Source organism: Meriones unguiculatus, chromosome 6 (assembly GCF_030254825.1).
Source record: "Meriones unguiculatus strain TT.TT164.6M chromosome 6, Bangor_MerUng_6.1, whole genome shotgun sequence".
NCBI lineage: Eukaryota > Metazoa > Chordata > Mammalia > Rodentia > Muridae > Meriones > Meriones unguiculatus.
The window spans coordinates 65,720,092-65,743,036 of NC_083354.1; the positions used below are offsets into that span (position 1 = coordinate 65,720,092).

Here is a 22,945-nt window from a genome sequence, read left to right on the forward strand (position 1 = left end):
CCCTCCTCCCTCTGCTTGCATGCCGCTCCCCAATTACACTGATAGGGGAGGTTCTCCTCTCCTTTCTGATCTTAGTCCATCAGTTCACAACAAAAGTGGCTGCATTGTCCTTTACTATGGCCTGGTAAGGCTGCTCCCCCTCAGGAGGAGGTGACTAAAGAGCAGGCCAGTCAGTTCATGTCAGAGGCAGTCCCTCTTCACATTACTATGTAACCCAATTGGACTCTGAACTGCCCTGGGCTACATCTATGCAGGGGTTCTGGGTTATCTCTATGAATAGACCTTGGTTGGAGTATGAGTCTCTGGGAAGTTCCCTGTGTTCAAATTTTCTTGTTCTGTTCCTCTCCTTGTGGAGGCCCTGTCCTCTCCAGCTTTTACTATTTCCCAGTTCTTACATAAAATTCCATTCACTCTGCCCAACAGTTGGCCATCAGGCTCGGCATCTACTTTGATAGTCTGTAGGGCAGAGGCTTTCAGAGGCCCTCTGTGGTAGGTTCCTAGGTTGTTTCCTGTTTTCTTCTTCTTCTGATGTCCATCCTCTTTGCCTTTCTGGATGGGGATTGGACAATTTAGTTAGGGTCCTCTCTCTTGCTTAGTTTCTTTAGATGCAGAGGTTATAGTGGGTTTGTCCTATGTTGTATGTCTATATGAGTGAGTATATACCATGTGTGTCTTTTTGCTTCTGGGACAACTCACTCAGGATGATCCTTTCCAGATCCCGCCATTTACCTGCAAATTTCATGATTTCCTTATTTTTCATTGCTGAGTAATATTCCATTGTGTAGATGTACCACAATTTCTGCATCCATTCTTCAGTTGAGGGGCATCTGGGTTGTTTCCAGCTTCTGGCTATTACAAATAAAGCTGCTACAAACATGGTTGAGCAAATGTCCTTTTTGTGTACTTGAGCCTCTTATGGATATATGCCTAGGAGTGGTATGGCTGGATCTTGGGGAAGCACTATTCCTAGTTGTCTGAGAAAATGCCAGATTGATTTCCAGAGTGGTTGTACAAGTTTACATTCCCACCAGCAGTGGAGAAGGGTTCCTCTTTCTCCACAACCTCTCCAGCATGTGTTGTCACTTGAGTTTTTTATTTTGGCCATTATCATGGGTGTAAGGTGAAATCTCAGGGTTATTTTGATTTGCATTTCCCTAATGGCTAGTGAGGTTGAGCATTTCTTTAAGTGTTTCTCTGCCCTTCGGTATTCCTCTACAGAGAATTCTCTGTTTAGCTCTGCTCCCCATTTTTTAAGTGGGTTACTTGGTTTGCTGCTTTTCAGCTTCTTTAGTTCTTTATATATACTTGATATGAGTCCTCTGTCAGATAAAGGGTTGGTGAAGATTCTTTCTCATTCTGTAGGCATTCGCTTTGTTTTGATGATGGTGTCCTTTGCTTTGCAGAAGCTTTTCAGTTTCATGAGGTTCCATATACTGATTGTTGCTCTTAGAGCCTGTGCTGTTGGTGTACTGTTCAGGAAGTTTTCCGCTGTACCAATGAGTTCTAGGGTATTCCCCACTTTTTTTTCTAGCCGATTTAATGTGTCTGGTTTTATGTTGAGGTCTTTGATCCACTTGGACTTCAGTTTTTGCAGGGTGATAAGTATGGTTCTATTTTCATTTTTCTACATGTAGACATCCAGTTGGACCAGCACCATTTGTTGAAGATGCTATCTTTTTTCCATTGTATGGTTTTGGCGTCTTTGTCAAATGTCAGGTGTCCATAAGTGTGTGGGTTTATTTCTGGGTCCTCTTTTCGGTTCCCTTGATCCACCAATCTGTTTCTTTGCCAGTACCATGCAGTTTTTAAAACTGTTGCTCTATAGTACAACTTAAGATCAGGGATGGAGATACCTCCGGAAGATCTTTTATTGTAGAGGATTGTTTTAGCAATTCTGGGTTTCTTGTTATTCCATACGAAGTTGAGAATTTTTCTTTCCAGTTCTGTGAAGAATTGTGTTGGTAATTTGATGGGCATTGCATTGAATCTGTAGATTGCTTTTGGTAAGATGGCCATTTTTACTATGTTAATCCTGCCAAGCCATGAGCATGGGAGATCTTTCCATCTTCTCATATCTTCTTCTAGTTCTTTCTTCAGAGATTTGAAATTTTTTTCATACAAGTCTGACTTCCTTGGTTAGGGTTACTCTGAGGTACCTTATGTCATTTGTGTCTATTGTGAAGGGTGTTGTTTCCCTAATTTCTTTCTCAGTCCTTTTGTCATTGTATACAGGAGGGCTACTGTTTTTTTTGAGTTAATTTTGTATCCGGCCACTTTGCTGAAGGTGTTTATCAGCTGTAGGAGTTCCCTGGAAGAGTTTTGGGGGTCACTCACGTATAGTATCATATCATCTGCAAATAGTGATAATTTGACTTCTTCCTTTCCAATTTGTATCCCCTTGATCTCCTTCAACTGTCTTATTGCTCTAGCAAGGACTTACAGAACGATGATGAAAAGATATGGAGAGAGTGGGCAGCCTTGTCTTGTCCCTGATTTCAGTGGGATTGCTTTAAGTTTCTCTCCGTTCAGTTTGATGTTGGCTATACGTTTGCTGTATATTGCCTTTACTATGTTTAGATATGTGCCTTGTATCCGTGATCTCTCCAATACTTTAAACATGAATGGATGTTGGATTTTGTCAAAGGCTTTTTCAGCATCTAGGGAGATTATCATGTGTTGTGTTTTTTTTTTCAGTTTGTTTGTATGGTGGATCACATTGATGGATTTCCGTATATTGATCCACCCCTGCATACCTGGGATGAAGCCTACTTGGTCATAGTGGATAATATCTTTGATGTGTTCTTGGATTCGGTTTTCAAGTATTTTTTTTTTTTTTTTTTTAGTATTTTTACATCAATATTCATGAAGGAGATTGGCCTGAAATTCTCTTTCTTTGTTGAGTCTTTGTGAGGTTTAGGTACCAAGGTGACTGTGGCTTCAAAGAATGAGTTTGGTAATGTTCCTTCTGTTTCGATTTTGTGGAATAGTTTGAGGAGAATTGGTGTTAGCTCTTCCTTGATTGTCTGGTAGGATTCTGGGTTGAAACCATCAGGTCCTGGGCTTTTTTTGGATGAGAGACTTTCAATGACTGCTTCTATTTCCTTGGGGGATATAGGACTATTTAATTGATTTACCTGGTCCTGATTTAGCTTTGGTAAGTGGAATCAATCAAGAAAATTGTCCATTTCATTTAAATTTTCAAATTTTGTTCTGTATAGACTTTTGAAGTAAGTCCTAATGATTGCTTGGATTTCCTCAGTGTCTGTAGTTATGTCCCCCTTTTCATTTCTGATTTTGTTGATTTGGATGGTGTCTCTCTGCCTTTTAGTTAGCTTGGCTAAGGGTTTGTCGATCTTGTTGATTTTCTCAAAGAACCAGCTCTTGGTTTCATTGATTCTTTGAATTGTTTTATTTGTTTCTAATTGATTGATTTCAGCCCTGAGTTTGATTATTTTCAGCCGTCTGCTCCTTCCTGGTGTGTCTGCTTCTTTTTTTTTTTTTTCTTTCTTTTTTTTTCTTTCTTTTTTTTTCTAGGGTTTTTAAGTGAGCCATTAAGTTGCTTGAATGCGCTGTCTCAAATTTCTTCTTGAAGGCACTTAGTGCTATGAACTTTCCTCTTAGCACTGCTTTCATTGTGTCCCACAAGTTTGGGTATGTTGTGTCTTCATTTTCATTGAGTTCTAGGAAGATTTTAATTTTTTTCTTTATTTCTTCCCTGACCCAGCTGTCTTTTAGTAGCAAGTTGTTTAGTTTCCATGTATGTGTAGGCTTTTTGCTATTTCTGTTTTTACTGGGGTCCAGCTTTATTCCATGGTGATCAGAGAGGATACAAGGGATTATTTCAATCTTCCTATATTTGTTGAGGCTTGCTTTGCGACCAACTATGTGGTCTATTTTGGAGAAGGTTCCATGAGGTGCTGAGAAGAAGGTAAATTCTTTTGTGTTTGGGTGTAAAGTTCTGTAAATGTCTGTTAGGTCCATTTGATTCATGACCTCTGTCAGAGACATTGTTTCTTTGTTTAATTTCTGTTTTGTTGACCTGTCCTTTGTTGAGAGTGGGGTGTTGAAGTCTCCCACTATTAGTGTGTGGGGATCTATATGTGGTTTAAGTTTTATCAATGTTTCTTTCACAAATGTGGGTGCCCTTGTATTTGGGGCATAGATGTTCAGGATTGTGATGTCTTCCTGGTGGAATTTTCCCTTGATGAGTATGAAGTGTCCTTCCCCATCTCTTTTGATTAATTTTGGTTGAAAGTCTATTTTATCAGATATTAGAATGGCTACTCCTGCTTGCTTCTTTCGTCCATTTGCTTGAAAAGCCGTCTTCCATCCCTTTACCCTCAGGTAATGTCTATCTTTGTGACTTAGGTGTGTTTCTTGTATACAACAGATTGCTGGGTTTTGTTTACACATCCATTCTGTCAGTCTGTGTCTTTTTATTGGAGAATTAAGTCCATTGATATTGAGAGAGAGTAATGACCTTGGCTGTTAGATCCTTTGAATTTGATGTTGGCTGTGGTCATACGGTTGTGTGCTTGGTTGCTTTTTGTTTTACTGTAGTGGGGTTATTTATTTCCTGTGTTTTCTTGAATGTAGCTAGCTTTCTTGGGTTGTATTTTCCCTTCCAGTGTCTTCTGTAATGCTGGATTTGTTTGTAGGTATTGTTGAAATTTGTTTTTGTCATTGAATATCTTGTTTTCTCTGTTTATGAGGACTGAGAGTTTTGCAGGGTAAAGTAGCCTGGGCTGACATCTGTGTTCTCTTAGGGTCTGCATGATATCAGTTCAGGCCCTTCTGGCTTTCATAGTCTCTGTTGAAAAGTCAGGTGTGATTCTAATGGGTTTGCCATTATATGTTACTTGGCCTTTTTCTCTTGCAGCTTTTAGAATATTTTCTTTGTTCTGTATACTTACAGTTTTGATTATTATGTGGCAGGAGGATTTTCTTTTCTGGTCTAATTTATTGGGTGTTCTATAGGCCTCTTGTATTCTTATTGGCCTCTCCTTTAAGTTGGGGAAATTTTCTTCAATGATTTTGTTGAAAATATTTTCTGGGCCTTGGTGCAGGGAATCTTCTTTTTCCTCTATTCCTATTATTCTTAGGTTTTTGTCTTTTTATGTTGTCTTGAATTTCTTGGACGGTCTGTGTCAAGAATTTTTTAGATTTAACATTTTCTTTGACAGATACATCTATTTCTCCATTGTATCTTCCACACCTGAGATTCTTTCTTCCATTTCTTGTAGCCTATTGGTTATGCTAACCTCTGTAGTTCCAGCTTTCTTCCCTAAGTTCTTTCTCTCCATGATTTCTTCCATTTGTGTTCTTTTTAATTTTTCCAATTCTATCTTCAGGTCTTGAGCTATTTTGTTGGTTTCCTTCCCCTGTCTGACTATATTTTCATGTTTTTCCATCAATTCCTTCAGCTGTTTGTTTGAACAATCCACTGTTTCTTTTATTTCATTCAGTGATTTAAGCATTTCCTCTTTAAAGGCCACATACCGTTTGGCTTCAGCTTATTCTATTTCTTTTCGTATTTTATTTGTTTCCTCTGTTATCATCTTCTTGAGCATAGATGTTAGGTCGTCTCCTTGAATTTCATTTATGCTGGGGTGTCTAGGGCTATTTGCCCCTGGATAACTGGGTTCTGGAGATGCCATAATGCTCTGGCTTTTGTTGGTTGAACTTTTACGCTGTCCTTTACCCATTGGGCTATCTTAGTTGTTTGAATTTAGTTTCTGGTTGTTCCTGGACTGTTGTAGTGGAGAGAATCCCTTTGGCAGGAAGATGGTTTTTCCTGAAGGAAGCCTTCCCAGCTTTTTGGGTATAGTCCCTGGATGTCTGGTGTTTTTCAGGAGTTGCTACAGCTCACGTCAGGCATAGAGACCTGGGTGGTAACTGTGGCCCTGATTAGTCAAGAGGGCTCTCCTCTCACCGGGAGATGTCCTGGAGACAGCTGCCCTCCTTCTGGGTTTCTTGCTATAAATTTAGTGATCAGCTGCGGTAATCTGTGGTGGGTGAGTACTGCTCTGGTGTCTTGGGGCACTCAGTTCTGTCTGTTTGCAATCTGCAGTCTGCTAGACTTTCCCTAGGTGGACCCCAGCAGCACGGTTTCTTCCTTCTCTGTGGGGTCCTCTCTGGACAGGGGTTCCCAGTCCCTGTTGTACTGGGGCACACAGCTTGTCTGTACTGCTTAGCTGAGCGCAAAGCTCTCCGCGGGTGGCAGGAACTCAGCTGTGATGGCGGCAGAGACCTTCCGGGGAAAGACTGGGTGACCTGCGATCAGACCCGCAACCCTGCTTCCCCGTGAGGTCCCCCCGCGACTGGGACTCCCAATCTCAGTAACCCTTGTGCCCACAGATCAGCCTGGGAAAGTGGCTGGGATACGCCCACTTGTGGCTCCAGCCCGGAGACCCAAAGCCTGCGTTACCGGGGATTTCTTCCGGGTTCTGGCTGGGTAGTCCTGAGTGGACCCGACCGATTCCCACGCCGTGGGAGCCTCCCCTCACCTGGGAAACATGATCGATGCAGTGTCAGGGCCCCGAGTTCAGTCTCCTGGTCTCTGCATGGAAAGTACTGTCCTGCTTCTCAGACGCTCTGTTTTCCTGGCGCCGCCATCTTGGCTCCCCCTGAATAGTCCTTTTTTAACTTCCTATTCTGAAGCTAATGTTTTGATGCCGAGTAGCTTCTAGATTGATGACAAAATTGAAAACGGAGGTATGTTAAAGAAGCAGATTTTGTCCTTAGAACAGCCAGAGAAGAACCATGTGTAACCTACCACAACTGCTGTGGGCAGATTGCCATCCTCACAAATGGCAGTCAGATCTTTTCTATAGAGTTTTTCTGGCACCATGCTGAGCAATGGAGAGACTAGGGTGCGGCACCCTGGTTCAGAGGGGAGGAGGAGGAAGCGAGTGGGAGTAGAACAGAGATAGATTGGAGAGGATTTGGAACCAGGAGAAAAGATTAACCAGACATAAGATATGACTAAAAGCAAGTATAATGGGTGAAATCTGAATGGTAGGAAACTATGTGGGTTTGGAGGTTTAGGATGGAGTAATCATTGCCCAGCATTGTGCTCTAGGTTAATCAAATAAATCTCAGTGTCTGTGTGGTGATTTGGATATACAACTGGTGTAGAAATAACCAATGATTAACTAAAAGATATATCAATAGTAAATATTAATCACCCATAACAAATGGTGCCCAACCAATCAAACTTTAAATCATACTTTAAGATAATTTAGTGGTGGTGGGTGGAAAAAGCTCCCAGTGATAAAACCCAAACTTAAAACCTAAAAACTCCCAGGTCAATTACTGTCTCTTTAAGAGAGATTCTTAAACAGGCCCAGGAGCAAAAGACAGCCTACTGTGGACAGACCTTAGACTTAACATAACAAAACTGGCTGCCTACAGTCTAACAGGAGGGGTACATAAGCATGGCTTCCTTATACTGAGGCAGGCTCAGCTCTGCTAGAGCAACAAAAGCAGTTATGGCTGGAAAGAGAGAAACTGGAGGCAGACAGACGTCTAGACAGAGCTTAGCCTAAAACTGTATCTGAAATTTAAAAATGTGATGACAGAGGGTATTTTAATTCCTGTTGGCTTTGTTTTGGTTGTCATAGTCATGGATCTGGTGGCAATATGCTTAATGGTGATGGCCCTTCTCCAAGCCTTCTCCAAGAAAGTTCAAGGCGAAAATGGTGAAAAAGCCAAGGATTGGAATACTAACTTATCGACAATAGAAAGGGCACTCTTCCTAATAAAAATTATATTAATAATGGCTGAAATTCAAAGGTCTTTGACTGCAAGATACTTGTCAGCTCATTCTGGTAAGGGTCTGCAAATTCACTGTAACAACAAAATTCCAAAAAATAACCAACTGGGCTTTGCTTGTTACAACCTAAATTGGCAATACTTAAACTTTTCTTGTCTCTGCTTGATTTTCATTTAAAGGCATTGAGTTACAATGATACGGGTTTGAGAAAAAATATTTGAACAAGTTGGTGAAGGCACATGCCTTTAGTCCCAACACAAAATAAAAAGAAACAGGCATATCTCTGAGTTCAGGATCAGCCTAGTTTACATAATAAAAGCCAGGGTGGCAACTCCTGCTCTTTAGCCCCTTGCAAAGATAGCCTAAGATTCAAAATGACAAAGTTTTCCTTAAGGTTACCATATGAGTTCTTTTTTTCTTAATAATAGGTGTTATGTCCTTAGTGTTCTAAACATTGGATTCACATCAATTTTAGGTTTATGTAAAGAGAGATGATGTCAAACTGCTCTAAAAAGGCCAGCCAGTCTCAGAAAGTGGGACTTTCACAGGAGAACTGGCACCAAAGGGCATTTTGACTTCTGTTGGTCAATGTAAGGGCGCAAAATTAGTCTGGGAGACAAACATGCAAACTGCATGCCTCCCATTTAAAAAACTTTTAAATGCTGATTAAATTAAGGTGTCACACTGCTCTGGAAGCTGGCTTATCCTTTTGAACATGAGACATTTTCACGGAGGACAAATGTTGGTCAGGCCTGATGCAGAAAAGACACAGGAGGCTTACAGGTGGCAAAGTACATGCCAGCCTAGTTAAGGCCATAAAAACTCAAAATTATAATTCATATGTTTAAAAGACAGAACTGTCCATCCCATATCAAAAAGCAGGCAAGCCAGAGATAGCCAAAACAAATGTAAAAACCCAGATCCAAGATGCCTAGGACATGCTTAAATGCTAAAGGTAAAAGAGAGTTTATATAAAATTTGGCCATAAAAAGGGGATAGGACAAAAATAGCTATGACATACATAAAATCCTAGGTCTAAATCTAAACCTGTAAACAGGTACAAGATGCCTAGGGTATGCTTAAATTTTAAATTAAAATGGAGTTTATATAAAGTTTACTTAAAACATGCCTTTTCTGTTGCTCAAGGCAACCAGCTTGTCTCTCTAACGGGAGGCCTTCTCTCCAGAGATAGAGAGAAGCTTGGCCTAATACAACAGGCACCCAAGATCCCCCAAAAGATATTTTGATCTATAAAACCTCGTTTTGATTTCAACATGATAATGATTGTATGTTCAATAATAATGGTAACTTATATTGCTCATTGCTTTACATGGAAACAACTCTAAAACTGACTGAGACAAAAAAATTTCTCCAGCAAGAACTTCAACAATACATAGGCAATAAATCCTTGGCTACAATATCCTCAGAATTTATTATGCCATTCTTTCAATTGGCCTAAATAAAATTGGTTTACAGTTTAATTTCATCCTCAACATCTCATACATTTATAAATTTAGGACTGTATAATGCTCATGAGAAATTATATGTTTGCAGAACAAAAGGACCAGACACTGGTGATGCTGGATCAAAACCTACAGAAATCCTCTTTCCTGCATGCTGAGACATTGACATATCTGTTCCAGGATTTCGCATGTTCCAGCATTCTGTTTGTTGCTGCCTCAACTGCTTCAGTTGATGTTTCTCATCAAAGCCTGTTCCCAAGAGAGCTTTGAGGAAAGCTACTAATCTCAATTGGTCCAGGATTTTAGACTGTTCCAAACAGACTTTTATTAAGCCTGAAATTTCTCAATATTCAAAGACTGAACCAAAAAGGTTAATGGTTGCTTAATGAACCATTTCCCCCAACTTTCTTTGGGCACCCACAGGATTTCTGCATGTCCAAAATGTCAGCTAGTAGAAATCCATGAGAACAAAGTCCAATTTTCCTTAAATGGGAGGGGGTAGGTTTTGGTTGTTTTCTGTGGCTATGAATGTTTATTGTCTTGGGAGATGGTTATAAATTATTAATGGTCTTATTCAGAGGGAAACAGAGTTAGACTTGGGAATTTCTCTTTTTTCCTTTCCTTTTTCATTTCTCTTTGTTTCTTAGATAGGGAGAAAGGAGATTGAAAAGAAAGAAAGGGGAATACAGAGATATCTTATATGAATAATAAGACAAAAGGTAGATTATTGAATCTACTCAACTTAGGGTTTTATTTGTTATTCTCAAATAAGGTTAATTTTAACTCTGGTATAGGATTTTGCATATTGATGCAAAAATAAGTATTTTTTTATACATTGGTATAAGCTTTAGTATATTGATACAAATTCAACGTTACTTTCAATACTTTTAAACTGCTATTTAAAAACTGGTTAGGATATTAGGTAATGCAAGTTAATTCTAGTTAATCAACTCATAGTCATGTCAGACACTCTAATTTATCAAAGGAGTATACATCTTAGATTTGACAGATATGATTTTGTAGACATATCGATTACATAAAGATAAGTAGTCTTCAAAAACTTCGGAGACCTACAGAATATGGCATTTAAAAATATCTTGATCAATTTAAAGATTCTTTGACAATGAGACAGGTCATCTCCTGGCAGCACCCCGCTTACCTCAAAAAAGATAATGAGCATCAAAGAAACTCCATATGAAGATGGCTTCAAATGGGGAAAACAAGTCACTCTAGTAAAGAAAATACCCTGCCTTTACAAGAGAAAAATTGTGTCAAAAATGGGTAAGCTTAAATGTAGGACAAGTCGACTGCTGCACTCTGTCAACACAGGATAAGCAAGTCCTAAACAGTTCTTGCTTCACATATATGTCTGCCATCTTCTGAACTGGAAGGCTGGAGATGATGCTCCAATGTTATAGAGAGTTATGGGTGACTGTTCAGGCAACAAACTGTCCCTGTCATTTTTTTTTTGGAACCTGTTAACATGCACTTCCTATTTACTCTAGTGACTAGTTTTATTCCGTCTCAAGTCTCTAATGGGGTTGAAGACCAAATAGTTATAGTTCTACAATTAAGCTTAAGTTGTTTAGAATTTAAGAAAATGCTTTCATATGGGTAATACCAATAAGGATAAAAGTTAATTTAGGTATAAAACTCTAAACTTGTCAAGATAGATAGGATAATCAGATACTTTCTCCTAAGTTGCTAAATACACATGGACTGGACATTGCACATGTAGATTTTACCTAATAGTTTTCATAATTTTTTAATTACTATTGTATTGAACAAAAAGGAGCATTTTATTGGACTTGAAGGGGGAAATGTTGGTTTAATATTTTTTGAAATGTATACAATTTACACTTGTTCATTCAAATGCTGATTTCTCTATCCTACTATCTGATTTCAATCCAGACATTGCATTGTGATGCTTAACGCCTCAAGTTTGTATAAACATGCCACCATTTGTTCTCTATATTGTCAATTAAAATAACCAGCCACAATGCTGAGCAATGGAGAGAATAGGGTGGCACATCCTGCTCTGGAGTCGGAGGAAGAGAAAGGAAGCAGGGGAAGAGGGAGAAGGAGAATCCCCAGGAGAGGTCTTGGAACCTTGTGGAGAAATGAACTAGACCTAAGATATGACTAAAAGCAAGTAAAATGGGTGAAATCAGAATGGTAGGAAACTATGCGGTCTTAGAGATTTAGGATCGAGTAACTATTGCCCAGCCTTGTACTCTAGGTTAATTACATAAATCCTAGTCTTTGTGTGGTGATTTGGCTATACAGCTGTTTAGGACTAACAGATGGCTAACTAAAAGATAAGCCAATAGTAAATATTTTAACCCACAACAGAAATGAAAATCAAAAGGACTCTGCATTTTCATCTTATAGAAATTGTGGTACATTTACACAATGGAATACTACACAGCAAGTAAAAACAAGGAAATCATGAGAATTGCAGGGAAATGTTGGGAAGTAAAAAAGATCATCCTGAGTGAGGTATCCCAGAGGTAGGATATATACACAGGGTATATATACTCATAAGTGGAAATTAGACATATAATCTAGGATAAACACACTAAAATCTGTCCACCTAAAGAAGCTAATCAAGGAGGACTCTGGGCAATATGCTCAATCCTCATTTTAAAAGGTGAAAGGGATGGACATGAGAAGAGGGAGAAAACAGGGAACATGACAGGAGCCTGCCACAGATGGCCTCTGAAAGACTCTACTCTGCAGGGTATCAAAGCAGATGCTGAGAGTCATAGCTATACTTTGGGCAAAGTGCAGAGAATCTTAGGAAAGAGCTGGACTGCAGAGGGTGCCTTGTGAGCCAGCATGTGTGGGGCAGGAATGGTCCTCTGTTCTTAACTGGTGGACCATTCCTACAACAGGCATTCCTACTTGCTCCTACTCTTCTTTTAGGCAGTGCGCCCTCTAGTGGTGATTGGAAGCAATTTCTCCATCGTTTCTCTCAGGGACCTGTCACCAGTTTTATTGGCTGTTTTTCCAGGCAGCACTGCAGGGGCCTCTGCTCCCCTGTCTGCTCCTAGAACTGAGCACCTCCTTGAGAAAGGAGCCAGAGCCTCTGAGAGAAAGGCTCGGAAGGGTCCAAATGAATTACGTCAGTTTTTGTTTTGTTTTGTTGTTGTTGTTTTTTTAATGTTAGCTCACAGGAAGGGATCTGTACCTACACAGACAAGATGATGCATCCTCTCTCCATCATTGTGATGAAATGCCACCAGGGAAGTGACTCTGGGAGGAGGGGGTGTATTCCAGTGCATTTCTGCCCTGTCCCATGGCAACTCTGGAAACCCTGAAGGAGCAAGGCCAGCAGGACTCCTGCCCCCCAGGGAGAGCCTCTGAGGGTGAGGTGAAAGGGTCAGACTAACTTTGTAACCTATATGTCTTCTAAAGCCTATAGTTTTGAGTTTTAGGTCTAGGTTAAGCTAAAGCCTCTTAGTACCTTTCCAGAGAATGGAGGAATATGACCCTATCTGTGAGGACAGATATAAAAAAAAAAAGGTGAGCAAGCAATGACCTTCACTCAGCACAAAGAATGACCAGACCCTTGTCTTCAAGATAGTGTTTCTTAGCAACCAACCCAGACGGCCTCAATCCTTCTGAATAGCTCCTGACCTCCAGCCAAAAGCCCGTAGCCCTGATCTTCAAGGATGAGCTAAGCACCCCCACCTTTAATTGTAGCTGCATCCACACTTGGCAGGACTGGCCAAGCTTGAGCACCTAAGACTAACCAATTATCTTACTTTATAGCTTCCTCATCCAATCCTAAATTGCCAAGACTGCAACTTCAAAATTCTCACGCTTTCTCTTTTAAAAACCCAAGGCCTTTGTCTCCCAGTGCCACTCTTTGTTGACCAGCAGGGGTGACCCCATTGCACAATGGTTAAAATAAATCTCTGTGATTTTGCAATGATGATATCTGGTCTCCTGAGTTCTCTTCATCGCTTCTGAAAATTAGGCTCATGCTGGGCCTAACAGAGGCTTGGGCCAGAGAACTCCATGAAGTGACCCTACTTCCTCAGATAGAACACCAAACCACGGTTGCCAGGAAACCAGAGGCCAACAGCAGCAGCAGCCTGGACAGACCTGCCCATCTGGAGGACCTTGAGAGATAAGCCCATTCTCCTGCTTCCAGACCTCCAGTGGCTCAGGCCGCTGAGAAGCCAGACACATGGTGGTCACCTGAGCAGCTGCTGGACACCTCTGATGCACTACCTGACAAAGCAGGCCTGTTCCTCGCTGGGAGACCAAGGTGAACTGGGCCAGCTTGCTACAGGGGAGCTTTCTGCACAGTCCCACGCCCGACCCCATGATCGACCATGATCCAGGCTTGGGTGAGAGTTACCGTGAAGACACCCAGGAACACTCTTCATGCCCGCTTCCCCCTTAAATGTACAGAAAGGGGTCGTTGGTGCCCCTTGGGGTTTGCACACTACAAGCCCCCTTCCTGGCCTGCTCCTTCCTCAGAGTGAGAGGAAGTGAGACTCCCTGTGCTGCTTCCCTACATTCAGCAACAATGGTGAGGACTAAGTCCAACAGATGGTCCGCTATTTGCCCACTCCAGTGCAAAAGGATGACAGGGTGTCCCTCTGCCTCTTTCTGGCCCTTTATCCAAAGTTTGTGACCACCTGGGAGGTTCTGGACCTGATCCTGAAAAGGCAGGCGAGGAGCTCCACCCAGGATTGGGCCTCCAAGCCTCCTCCTGCTCTTCCCTGGGGCCTTGTGCCCTCACAGAACCTGGATGACTGACTGGGTCCCAGACCTGGCCCTTGAAAGTGACATGGCCAGACATGGGTGTTTGAGGTGGAGGTGGGGCTCTAGCTGGTGCCTTCTACCTTCCCCAGGGATTGTCACACAACACACTTTCTCACGCCCTGAACAGCCTTGCCCCCACCCAACCCTCATTTGTGGGAAGGGTTCTGGACCCCATCTGGGGTGTATGGAAGCTGGGCCCAGGGTGAGTAAGTTCACCCAGGACTACTGGCAGGAGCAGGGGCAAGACCAGGGCCAGGGGACAGGAACTCCACAAAAAGAGGAACTGAACCAAATAATCTGGACACAGGAGTCTTTTCTGAGACTGATACTCCAACTAAGGACCATTCATGGAGATAACCTAGAACCCCTGCACTGAGCCCATAGCAACTCGGTGTCCAAATGGGTTCCCTAGTAATGAGAACAGGGTCTGTCTTTCACATGAACTCAGTGGCCTGCTCTTTGATCACCTCCCCCTCAAGGGGGTGCAGCCTTACCAGGCCACAGAGGAAGATGAGACTTGATAGAGTAGAATCAGATGGAAGGGAGGAGGACCTCCTCTACCAGTGGACTGGGGAAGGGGAATTGGTGGAGATGAGGAAGGGAGGGTGGGCTTTGAAGGAAATGGGGGGGGGACTACAGCTGGAATATAAAGTGAAAAACTGTAATTAATAAAAAGTTAGAAAATTAAAGAAACATAGAAATTGCATAGATTCTTTTAGACACTGCCCTAAATCCACTGCAAAATGTAATGGGCCAGTAAAGCATAAATAAAAAAATAATAAATATTGGCTGCTCTACAGTGACAAAAAAGAGAGAGAGAAACTGAACACATCAGACACCAACCAACCAAATATTCCATTTAAATAATGTTATACAGTCTAAACAGATGACTCTCAGCAGAGGAAGTGCTAATGGCTGAAATGCATTTAAGAAATGTTCAATGGGGGGAGGGCAAGATGGCGGTGCCAGGATGACTCTCATTCTGACCAGCAGCACAGCAAGATCAGCACAGTGACCAGCAGTCAGAACTCGCGGCCATAAAAAAACAAGTGATTGTGTTTCCCAGGTGAGAGGATACCCCACAGTGGGGGATTCAATCAGCTTTAACTCACCCGGCTAAACCTCGGAAGAGATCCCAGTTCTGCCAGGTGCTTGGTTGCCAGCCCAGAGACACATGCCAATGTGCTCTAGTCACTGTACCAGACTGAACTGTGGGCACCACAACATCAGAGGCTGGGATTTCCAGTCGAGAGATAACCCCACGGTGCAGGAAATGATTGGGACCAACCTTAGGTCACCCAGACATCCCCTGGAAAAGACGGTCTCTGCGGGCGCCCCAGGAGCCAGCCCAGAGCCAGAGCCGGGGACTCAGACGCCAGCACAGAGCCCTGCCTGTGCGCCTGATTCATTGCCCCAGATAGAACTGTGGGCCCCAGGGCACCAGAGACTGAGTTTCTCTGTCAGATGCAAACCCGCAGAGAGGGGAACAGCTGGTCTGATCTCAGAGCACTCAACTGATACCATCACCCGAAAAGGTCTCGGGAAAAGTTACCCAGTTTCGGCAGACACCCAGGCACCCAATCCCCAGAAAGGCAGAAAGGCAGAGCCACGTAAGTCTGTGCCGACAGGTTCTACTTGCCATCACATACAGAAAGGCTATCCCCAAAGCAAAGACTGGGTGTCCCTGTCAGGAAGAAACCCCACAGCAGAGGGATCATCAGGTCTAATGCTCAGGACACCCATCGCCAAAAGACTTTCTGGATTCACGCAGACTCTAGGCTTCTACTGCAGGCGGGAGCGCTGTGCTCATCCACCATTATTGAGTACCGACAGGGCACTGGGGCACACAGCTGTATCCCCAGACCTACAAAAGCCAGAGAGCCATTACAGCAGCCCTCAGATACTACACGAAGGATCAACCAGTTATCCCTAGCTAGACTGACAAAACTGTGGGAATCCCTGGTTCTTCAAAAGGGATACACCCAAAAATTACACCTTAAGAGCAACTGCTGCTCACTCAATTCAGAGCAAGAAACCCAACAGCAGGGCAGCCATCACCAGGACCTCTCCTGATGAGAGGAGAGCCTTCCAAACACCACAGTTACCATACAGGTCCATATACCTGAAGTGAACTGTGACAATTCCTGAGAAGCACCACTATTCAGTTGACCATACCCAAAAAGCAGAGGAGAACTTCAGAACCCTGCCAACTGGATTCTCCCTGCCCAAGGACTCAGCAGGCACCAGAATTTAAGAGATAACACCTGAGACAGAGAGATGGGTAGAAGCCACAACCAACAAAAAGCAAAACAATATGGCATCCCCAGAACCCAGTTATCCAGGGACAAGTAGCCCTGGACACCCTAACATAAGTGAAACTCAAGAAGATGACCTTACATCTATGCTTATGAAGAGGATAATGGAGGAACTATATAAAATGCATAAAGAATCAGGGGAAGATATAATAAAACAGATTATGGTCATCCGTAAAGAAATACAGGAAGATGCAGCCAAACAGTTTGTGTCACTGAAAGAAATAAAAGAAACAGAGGAACGTTCAAACAAACAGCTGAAGAATTGAAGGAAAAACAGGAAAATACAGTCAGACAGGTGAAGGAAATCAACAAAATGGTTCAAGATCTGAAGATAGAATTGGAAGAATTAAAGAAAACACAAATGGAGGAAATCATGGAGAGGGAGAACCTAGGAAAGAAAACAGGAACTACAGAGGTAAGCATAACCAACAGACTACAAGAGATGGAAGAAAGGATCTCAAGTGTGGAAGATACAATGGAAGAAATCGATGTATCTATTAAAAAAAAATAATAAATCTAAAAAATTCTTGACAAAAACCATCCAAGAAATCCAAGACAACATAAAAAGACAAAAACCTAAGAATAATAGGAATAGAGGGAAAAGAAGATTCCCTGCACCAAGGCCCAGAAAATATCTTCAACAAAATCATTGAAGAAAATTTCCCAGCTTAAAGGAGAGGCCAATAAGAATACAAGAGGCCTATAGAATACCCAATAAATTAGACCAGAAAAGAAAATCCTCCCGCCACATAATAATCAAAACTGTAAGCATACAGAACAAATAAAAAATACTAAGAGCTGCAAAGGAAAAAGGCCAAGTAACATATAATGGCCAACCCATCAGAATCACACCAGACTTCGCAACAGAAACTATGAAAGCCAGAAGAGCCTGGATGGATATCATGCAGACCCTAAGAGAACACAGATGTCAGCCTAGGCTACTGTACCCAGCAAAACTCTCAGTCCTCATAGATGGAGAAAACAAGATATTCAACAACAAAAAACAAATTTCAACAATACCTACACACCAATCCAGCGTTACAGAAGATACTAGAAGGAAAAATATAACCCAAAAAACCTAACTACTTTCAAGAAATCACAGGCAATAAATAACCTCACTACAGGAAAACAAAAAGTAGCCACACACACAAACACACTACCATGGCCAACATCAATACCAAAGGATCTAACAGCCACTGGTCATTAATCTCCCTCAACATCAATGGACTCAATTCTCCAATGAAGAGTCACAGGCTAACAGAATGGATGCGTAAACAAGACCCAACAATCTGTTCCATACAAGAAACACACCTAAATCACAACAATAGACATTACCTGAGAGTAAAGGGCTGGAAGAGGGTTTTCCAAGCAAATGGACACAAGAAGCAAGCAGGAGTAGCCATTCTAATATCTAATAAAGTATATTTTCAAAAATAATCAGTCAAAAGAGATAGAGAAGGACACTTCATACAAATCAAAGGAAAAATCCACCAGGAAGATATCACAATCCTGAACATCTACACCCCAAATGCAAGGGTACCCACATTCATAAAAGAAACTTTAATAAAACTTAAACCACGCATAGTCCCCCACACATTAATAGCGGGAGACTTCAACCTCACTCTCTACAAAGGACAGATCAACAAAACAGAAATTAAACAAAGAAACAATAACTCTGACAGAGGTCATGAATCAAATGGATCTCATGGACATCTACAGAAGCTTTCACCCAAACTCAAAAGAATTTACCTTCTTTTCAGCACCTCATGGAACCTTCTCCAAAATAGACCATATAGTTGGTCACAAAGCAAGCCTCAACAGATACAAGAAGATTGAAATAATCCCTTGTATCCTATCTGATCACCATGGATTAAAACTGGACCTCAATGACAAAAAAAGCAAAAGGTCCACACACACATGGAAACTGAACAACTTGCTTCTAAATGACAGTCTATATGCCACAAAATTTGAAAATCTAAATGAAATGGACAATTTTCTTGACCTATTCAACATGCCAAAGCTGAATCAAGACCAGGTAAACTAATTAAATAGTCCTACATCCCCTAAGGAAATAGAAGCTGTCATCAAAACTCTACCATGCAAAAAAAAGCCCAGGGCCAGATGGTTTCAGCACAGAATTCTACCAGACCTTCAAAGAAGAGCAAACACCAATACTCTTCAAACTTTTCCACAAGATAGAAACAGAAGGAACACGACCAAACTCAGTCTATGAAGCCACAGTCACCTTAGTACCTAAACCTCACAAAGACCCAACAAAGAAAGAGAATAGGCCAATCTCCCTCATGAACATTGATGCAAAAATACTCAACAAAATACTTGCAAACTGAATCCAAGCACACATCAAAGATATCATCCACTATGACCAAGTAGGCTTCATCCCAGGCGTGCAGGGGTGGTTCAATATATGGAAATCCATCAATGTGATCCACCACATAAACAAACTGATGGAGAAAACCACATGATAATCTCCCTAGATGCTGAAAAGGTATTTGACAAAATCCAACATCCATTCATGTTTAAAAACTTTGACTTGTTTGGTTAGGGTTTTTGGTGTTTTATTGAATATTAAATGACTGAAGTAATATGTGAGTAAATATGGGTTTTGAATTCTGTTCTATTACTATAAAAGTTTCATTTTGTCCAGCGCCACAAAAGATCTTTTGTTCTCTTTGTTTTACTGTTGCTCAAGCAAGTCAAAGACTTGTATGAAAAAAATTTCAAGTGTCTGAAGAAAGAATTAGAAGAAGATATGAGAAGATGGAAAGATCTCCCATGCTCATGGCTTGGCAGGATTAACATAGTAAAAATGGCCATCTTACCAAAAGCAATCTACAGATTTAATGCAATTCCCATCAAATTGCCAACACAATTCTTTACAGACCTGGAAAGAAAAATTCTCAACTTTGTATGGAATAACAAGAAACCCAGAATTGCTAAAATAATCCTCTACATAAAAGGTCTTCTGGAGGTATCTCCATCCCTGATCTCAAGCTGTACTATGGAGCAAGAGTTATAAAAATTGCATGATACTGGCATAGAAACAGAATGGTGGATCAATGGAAGCAAACAGAAGACCCAGAAATAAACCCACACACTTATGGACACTTGATTTTTGACAAAGAAGCCAAAACCATTCAATGGAAAAAAGATAGCATCTTCAACAAATGGTGCTGGTCCAACTGGATGTCTACATGTAGAAAAATGAAAATAGATCCATACTTATCACCCTGCACAAAACTGAAGTCCAAGTGGATCAAAGACCTCAACATAAAACCAGACACATTAAATCGGCTTGAAAAAAAGTGGGGAATACCCTAGAACTCATTGGTACAGGAGAAAACTTCCTGAACAGAATACCAACAGCACAGGCTCTAAGAGCAACAATCAATAAATGGGACCTCATGAAACTGAAAAGCTTCTGTAAAGCAAAGGACACTGTCATCAAAACAAAGCGACTGCCTACAGATTGGGAAAGAATCATCACCAACCCTTTTTCTGACAGAGGACTCATATCCAGTATATATAAAGAACTAAAGAAGCTGAAAAGCAGCAAACCAAGTAATCCACTTAAAAAATGGGGAACAGAGCTAAACAGAGAATTCTCCATACAGGAATATCAAATGGCAGAGAAGCGCTTAAAGAAATGTTCAACCTCATTAGCCATTAGGGAAATGCAAATCAAAACAACCCTGAGATTTCACCTTACACCCAACAGACTGGCCAAGATCAAAAACTCAAGTGACAACACATGCTGGAGAGGTTGTGGAGAAAGGGGAACCCTTCTCCACTGCTGGTGGGAATGTAAACTTGTACACTCTGGAAATCAATCTGATGCTTTTTCAGACAACTAAGAATAGCGCTTCCTCAAGATCCAGCCATACCACTCCTAGGTATATATCCAAAAGAGGCTCAAGTACACAAAAAGGACATTTGCTCAACCATGATTGTAGCAGCTTTAATTGTAATAGCCAGAAGCTAAAAACAGCCCAGATGCCCCTCAACTGAAGAATGGATGCAGAAACTGTGGTACATCTATACAATGTAATATTACTCAGCAATGAAAAATAAGGAAATCATGAAATTTGCACATAAATGGTGGGACCTGGAAAGGGTCATCCTGAGTGAGTTGTCCCAGAAGCAAAAAGACACACATGGTATATACTCACTCATATAAACATACAACATAGAATAAACCCACTAAAATCGGTACATCTAAACAAACTAAGCAAAAGAGAGGACCCTAACTAAAATGTTCAATCCCCATCCTGAAAGGTAAAGAGGATGGACATCAGAAGAAAAAGAAAACAGGAAACAACCTAGGAACTTGCTACAGAGGCCCTCTGAAAGCCAGAAGAAGAAAACAGGAAACAAACTAGGAACCTGCCACAGAGGGCCTCTGAAAACCTCTTCCCTGCAGACTATCAAAGCAGATGCCAAGCCTGATGGCCAACCGTAGGGCAGAGTGAATGGAATTTTAGGCTAGAAGTGGGAAATAGTAAGAGCTGGAGAGGACAGGAACTCCACAAGGAGAGCAACAGAACAAGAAAATTTGAACACAGGGAAACTTCCCAGAGACTCATATTCCAACCAAGGACTATTCATGGAGATAACCTAGAACCCTGACAATGCAGCCACTTCTGATGAGAACTGATAGACTAAGATCAGAAGGAAGGAGAGGAGGACCTCCCCTATCAGTGGACTTGGGATGGGGCATGCATGCAGAAAGGGGGGGAGGGTGGGACCAGGAGGGTAGGTGGGAGGGGCTTATGGTTGGATACAAAATTAATAAAGTGTAATTAATAAAATTTAAATAAAAAATTAAAGAAATAAATAAAAAGGCAAAAAAGTAAAAAAAAAAAAAAACAAAAAACAAAAAAACCAATAACAACAACAACAAAAAAACACCAAAAACTTAAGATTGATAAAGAAAGGATCTTGAAAAAAATGTTTCTTATCTGAGGTCCAAATCCTCAAATGTGAGTGCATATCTTGGAGAAACTGCAGAAGACAGGAACTTAAACAGGACTGCTGCAGAAGCAGGGCCCTCTGTTACACAGAGAGTAGAATAGCGCAGAAGAACTGACCTAAAGAGGGAAATGCAAAAAAGGGAGACTCTCATTATGGGAGCAAAGGGGAAATAAGTACATTTGAAGGAAGGAAGATAGTGAAATAACAGTAAGAATGCCTGGAAAAGGAATAAGTGATCTCATAGGGAAAATCAGAACTTTAAGGGAAGTAAGACTTGTATAAATACAGAAAGAGGGAGGTGTGTAAAATGTTAATAAGGAGCCTGAAAAATCCATAAATATTAATAATATTACTATTTACCAAAAAACCCGTATAATGCACTTAATTCTCTTTATCTTCATACATATTTAATTTTAGTAATCCTTTCTCATCAAGACTGAAGTCCTTCAATCCATGACCAAGACTGCATACAAAACCCCATTATCAGACATCAGAATCTTTCTTTTAAGTTTTACAAAGGAATCTAAGACAGTCCTAATGCACACAGCCTACTGATGTTGGCTTGTTTATCCTGCAGAGGTTGAAGGTAATTCTCCATTGCTAAATATATCTTGTACATCAGTGTGGAGAGCTGAGACTCAGATGCCACTAGATGGCGTTGACATTCCACCCTCAAAACTGTAAACAGCCTCCAGTACACATGCACGAATTGCGTAAGCACGCTAAGCATACTGGGCCCGAGTCATCAGGCGGGGTAAAGAGTGAGCAGCCAATCAGGGTATTGACACATCACTTAGGTGCGACCTGAGCTTATATAAACAGTGCCACATCGGGGCTCTCTCTCTCTCCTCTTCTCTCTTCCTCCCTCTCTCCCCGCCCGGGGCGGGTGGCCCGCGGGAGGCCACGGCGTCTCTTGGCCAATGCCCGCGGCCCTCTCCTCTCCTCTTTCCATTGCGTGACTGTAATAAAGGTTTTGTTGCGGGAGGATTCCTGTGTCCACGTGCGTTTCTGCCGGTGAGACTATCACGCAGCTCCCAACATCTGGTGCTGAAACCCGGGAGCAGGGAGCCTGCTACCGCCAGTGCTGGGTAAGGACAGCCCCGGTTAGTGGGGAAGAATTCAGAACCGCAACATTAAGGTTTGTCCTGAAAGATATGTTCGACCTTGATTTATCCCGTTTCTCATTTCGGCTAGCAGAAGCCCTTATGGCCTTCCCTGCTGTGATAGCTGCCATAGCTCTCCTTTTTTTTTTAGTTTTGTGTAAACTTGAGGGCTGCCTCAGAAGGAAAGGGATTAGCAAAAGGCTAAGGGTAGGGGAGATGCGAGACAACATGCCAAAAACAGGACGTGAAAGATTAGGGGCCCCAATGGATAGAAATAGAGACGTCTCTAAGAAGAAAGGCCCTTCTGTGGATGTTAAAGTCACAGAAGTGAGAGATAAGGGAAAGAACGCCCTGGGAATAAAAGGTAAAAGAAAAAGAAAAAACCCAATAAAAAGGCCTCTTTATCAAATAAGATTAAAATTCCCGCTATATGCCTGGGCGCAGCCATCTTGGCTTTCATCAGAGGCTTCCACGTGGCTGGCAACTGGGCGCAGCCATCTTGGCTTTCATCAGAGGCTTCCA

The 22,945-nt window shown here is 41.6% G+C and overlaps 1 protein-coding gene across 1 annotated transcript in view; it reads right to left on the reverse strand.

Moving 5' to 3' along the window:
- Window positions 1-13,572, reverse strand: part of LOC110566334 (zinc finger protein 431-like) — a 55,970-nt gene extending 42,398 nt beyond the window's left edge. The window contains exon 1 of the mRNA XM_060386147.1: window positions 13,348-13,572. Coding sequence (XP_060242130.1) covers window positions 13,348-13,572 — 225 coding nt within the window. The remainder of the gene's footprint in view (window positions 1-13,347) is intronic.
- Between the last annotated feature and the right edge of the window lie 9,373 nt (window positions 13,573-22,945).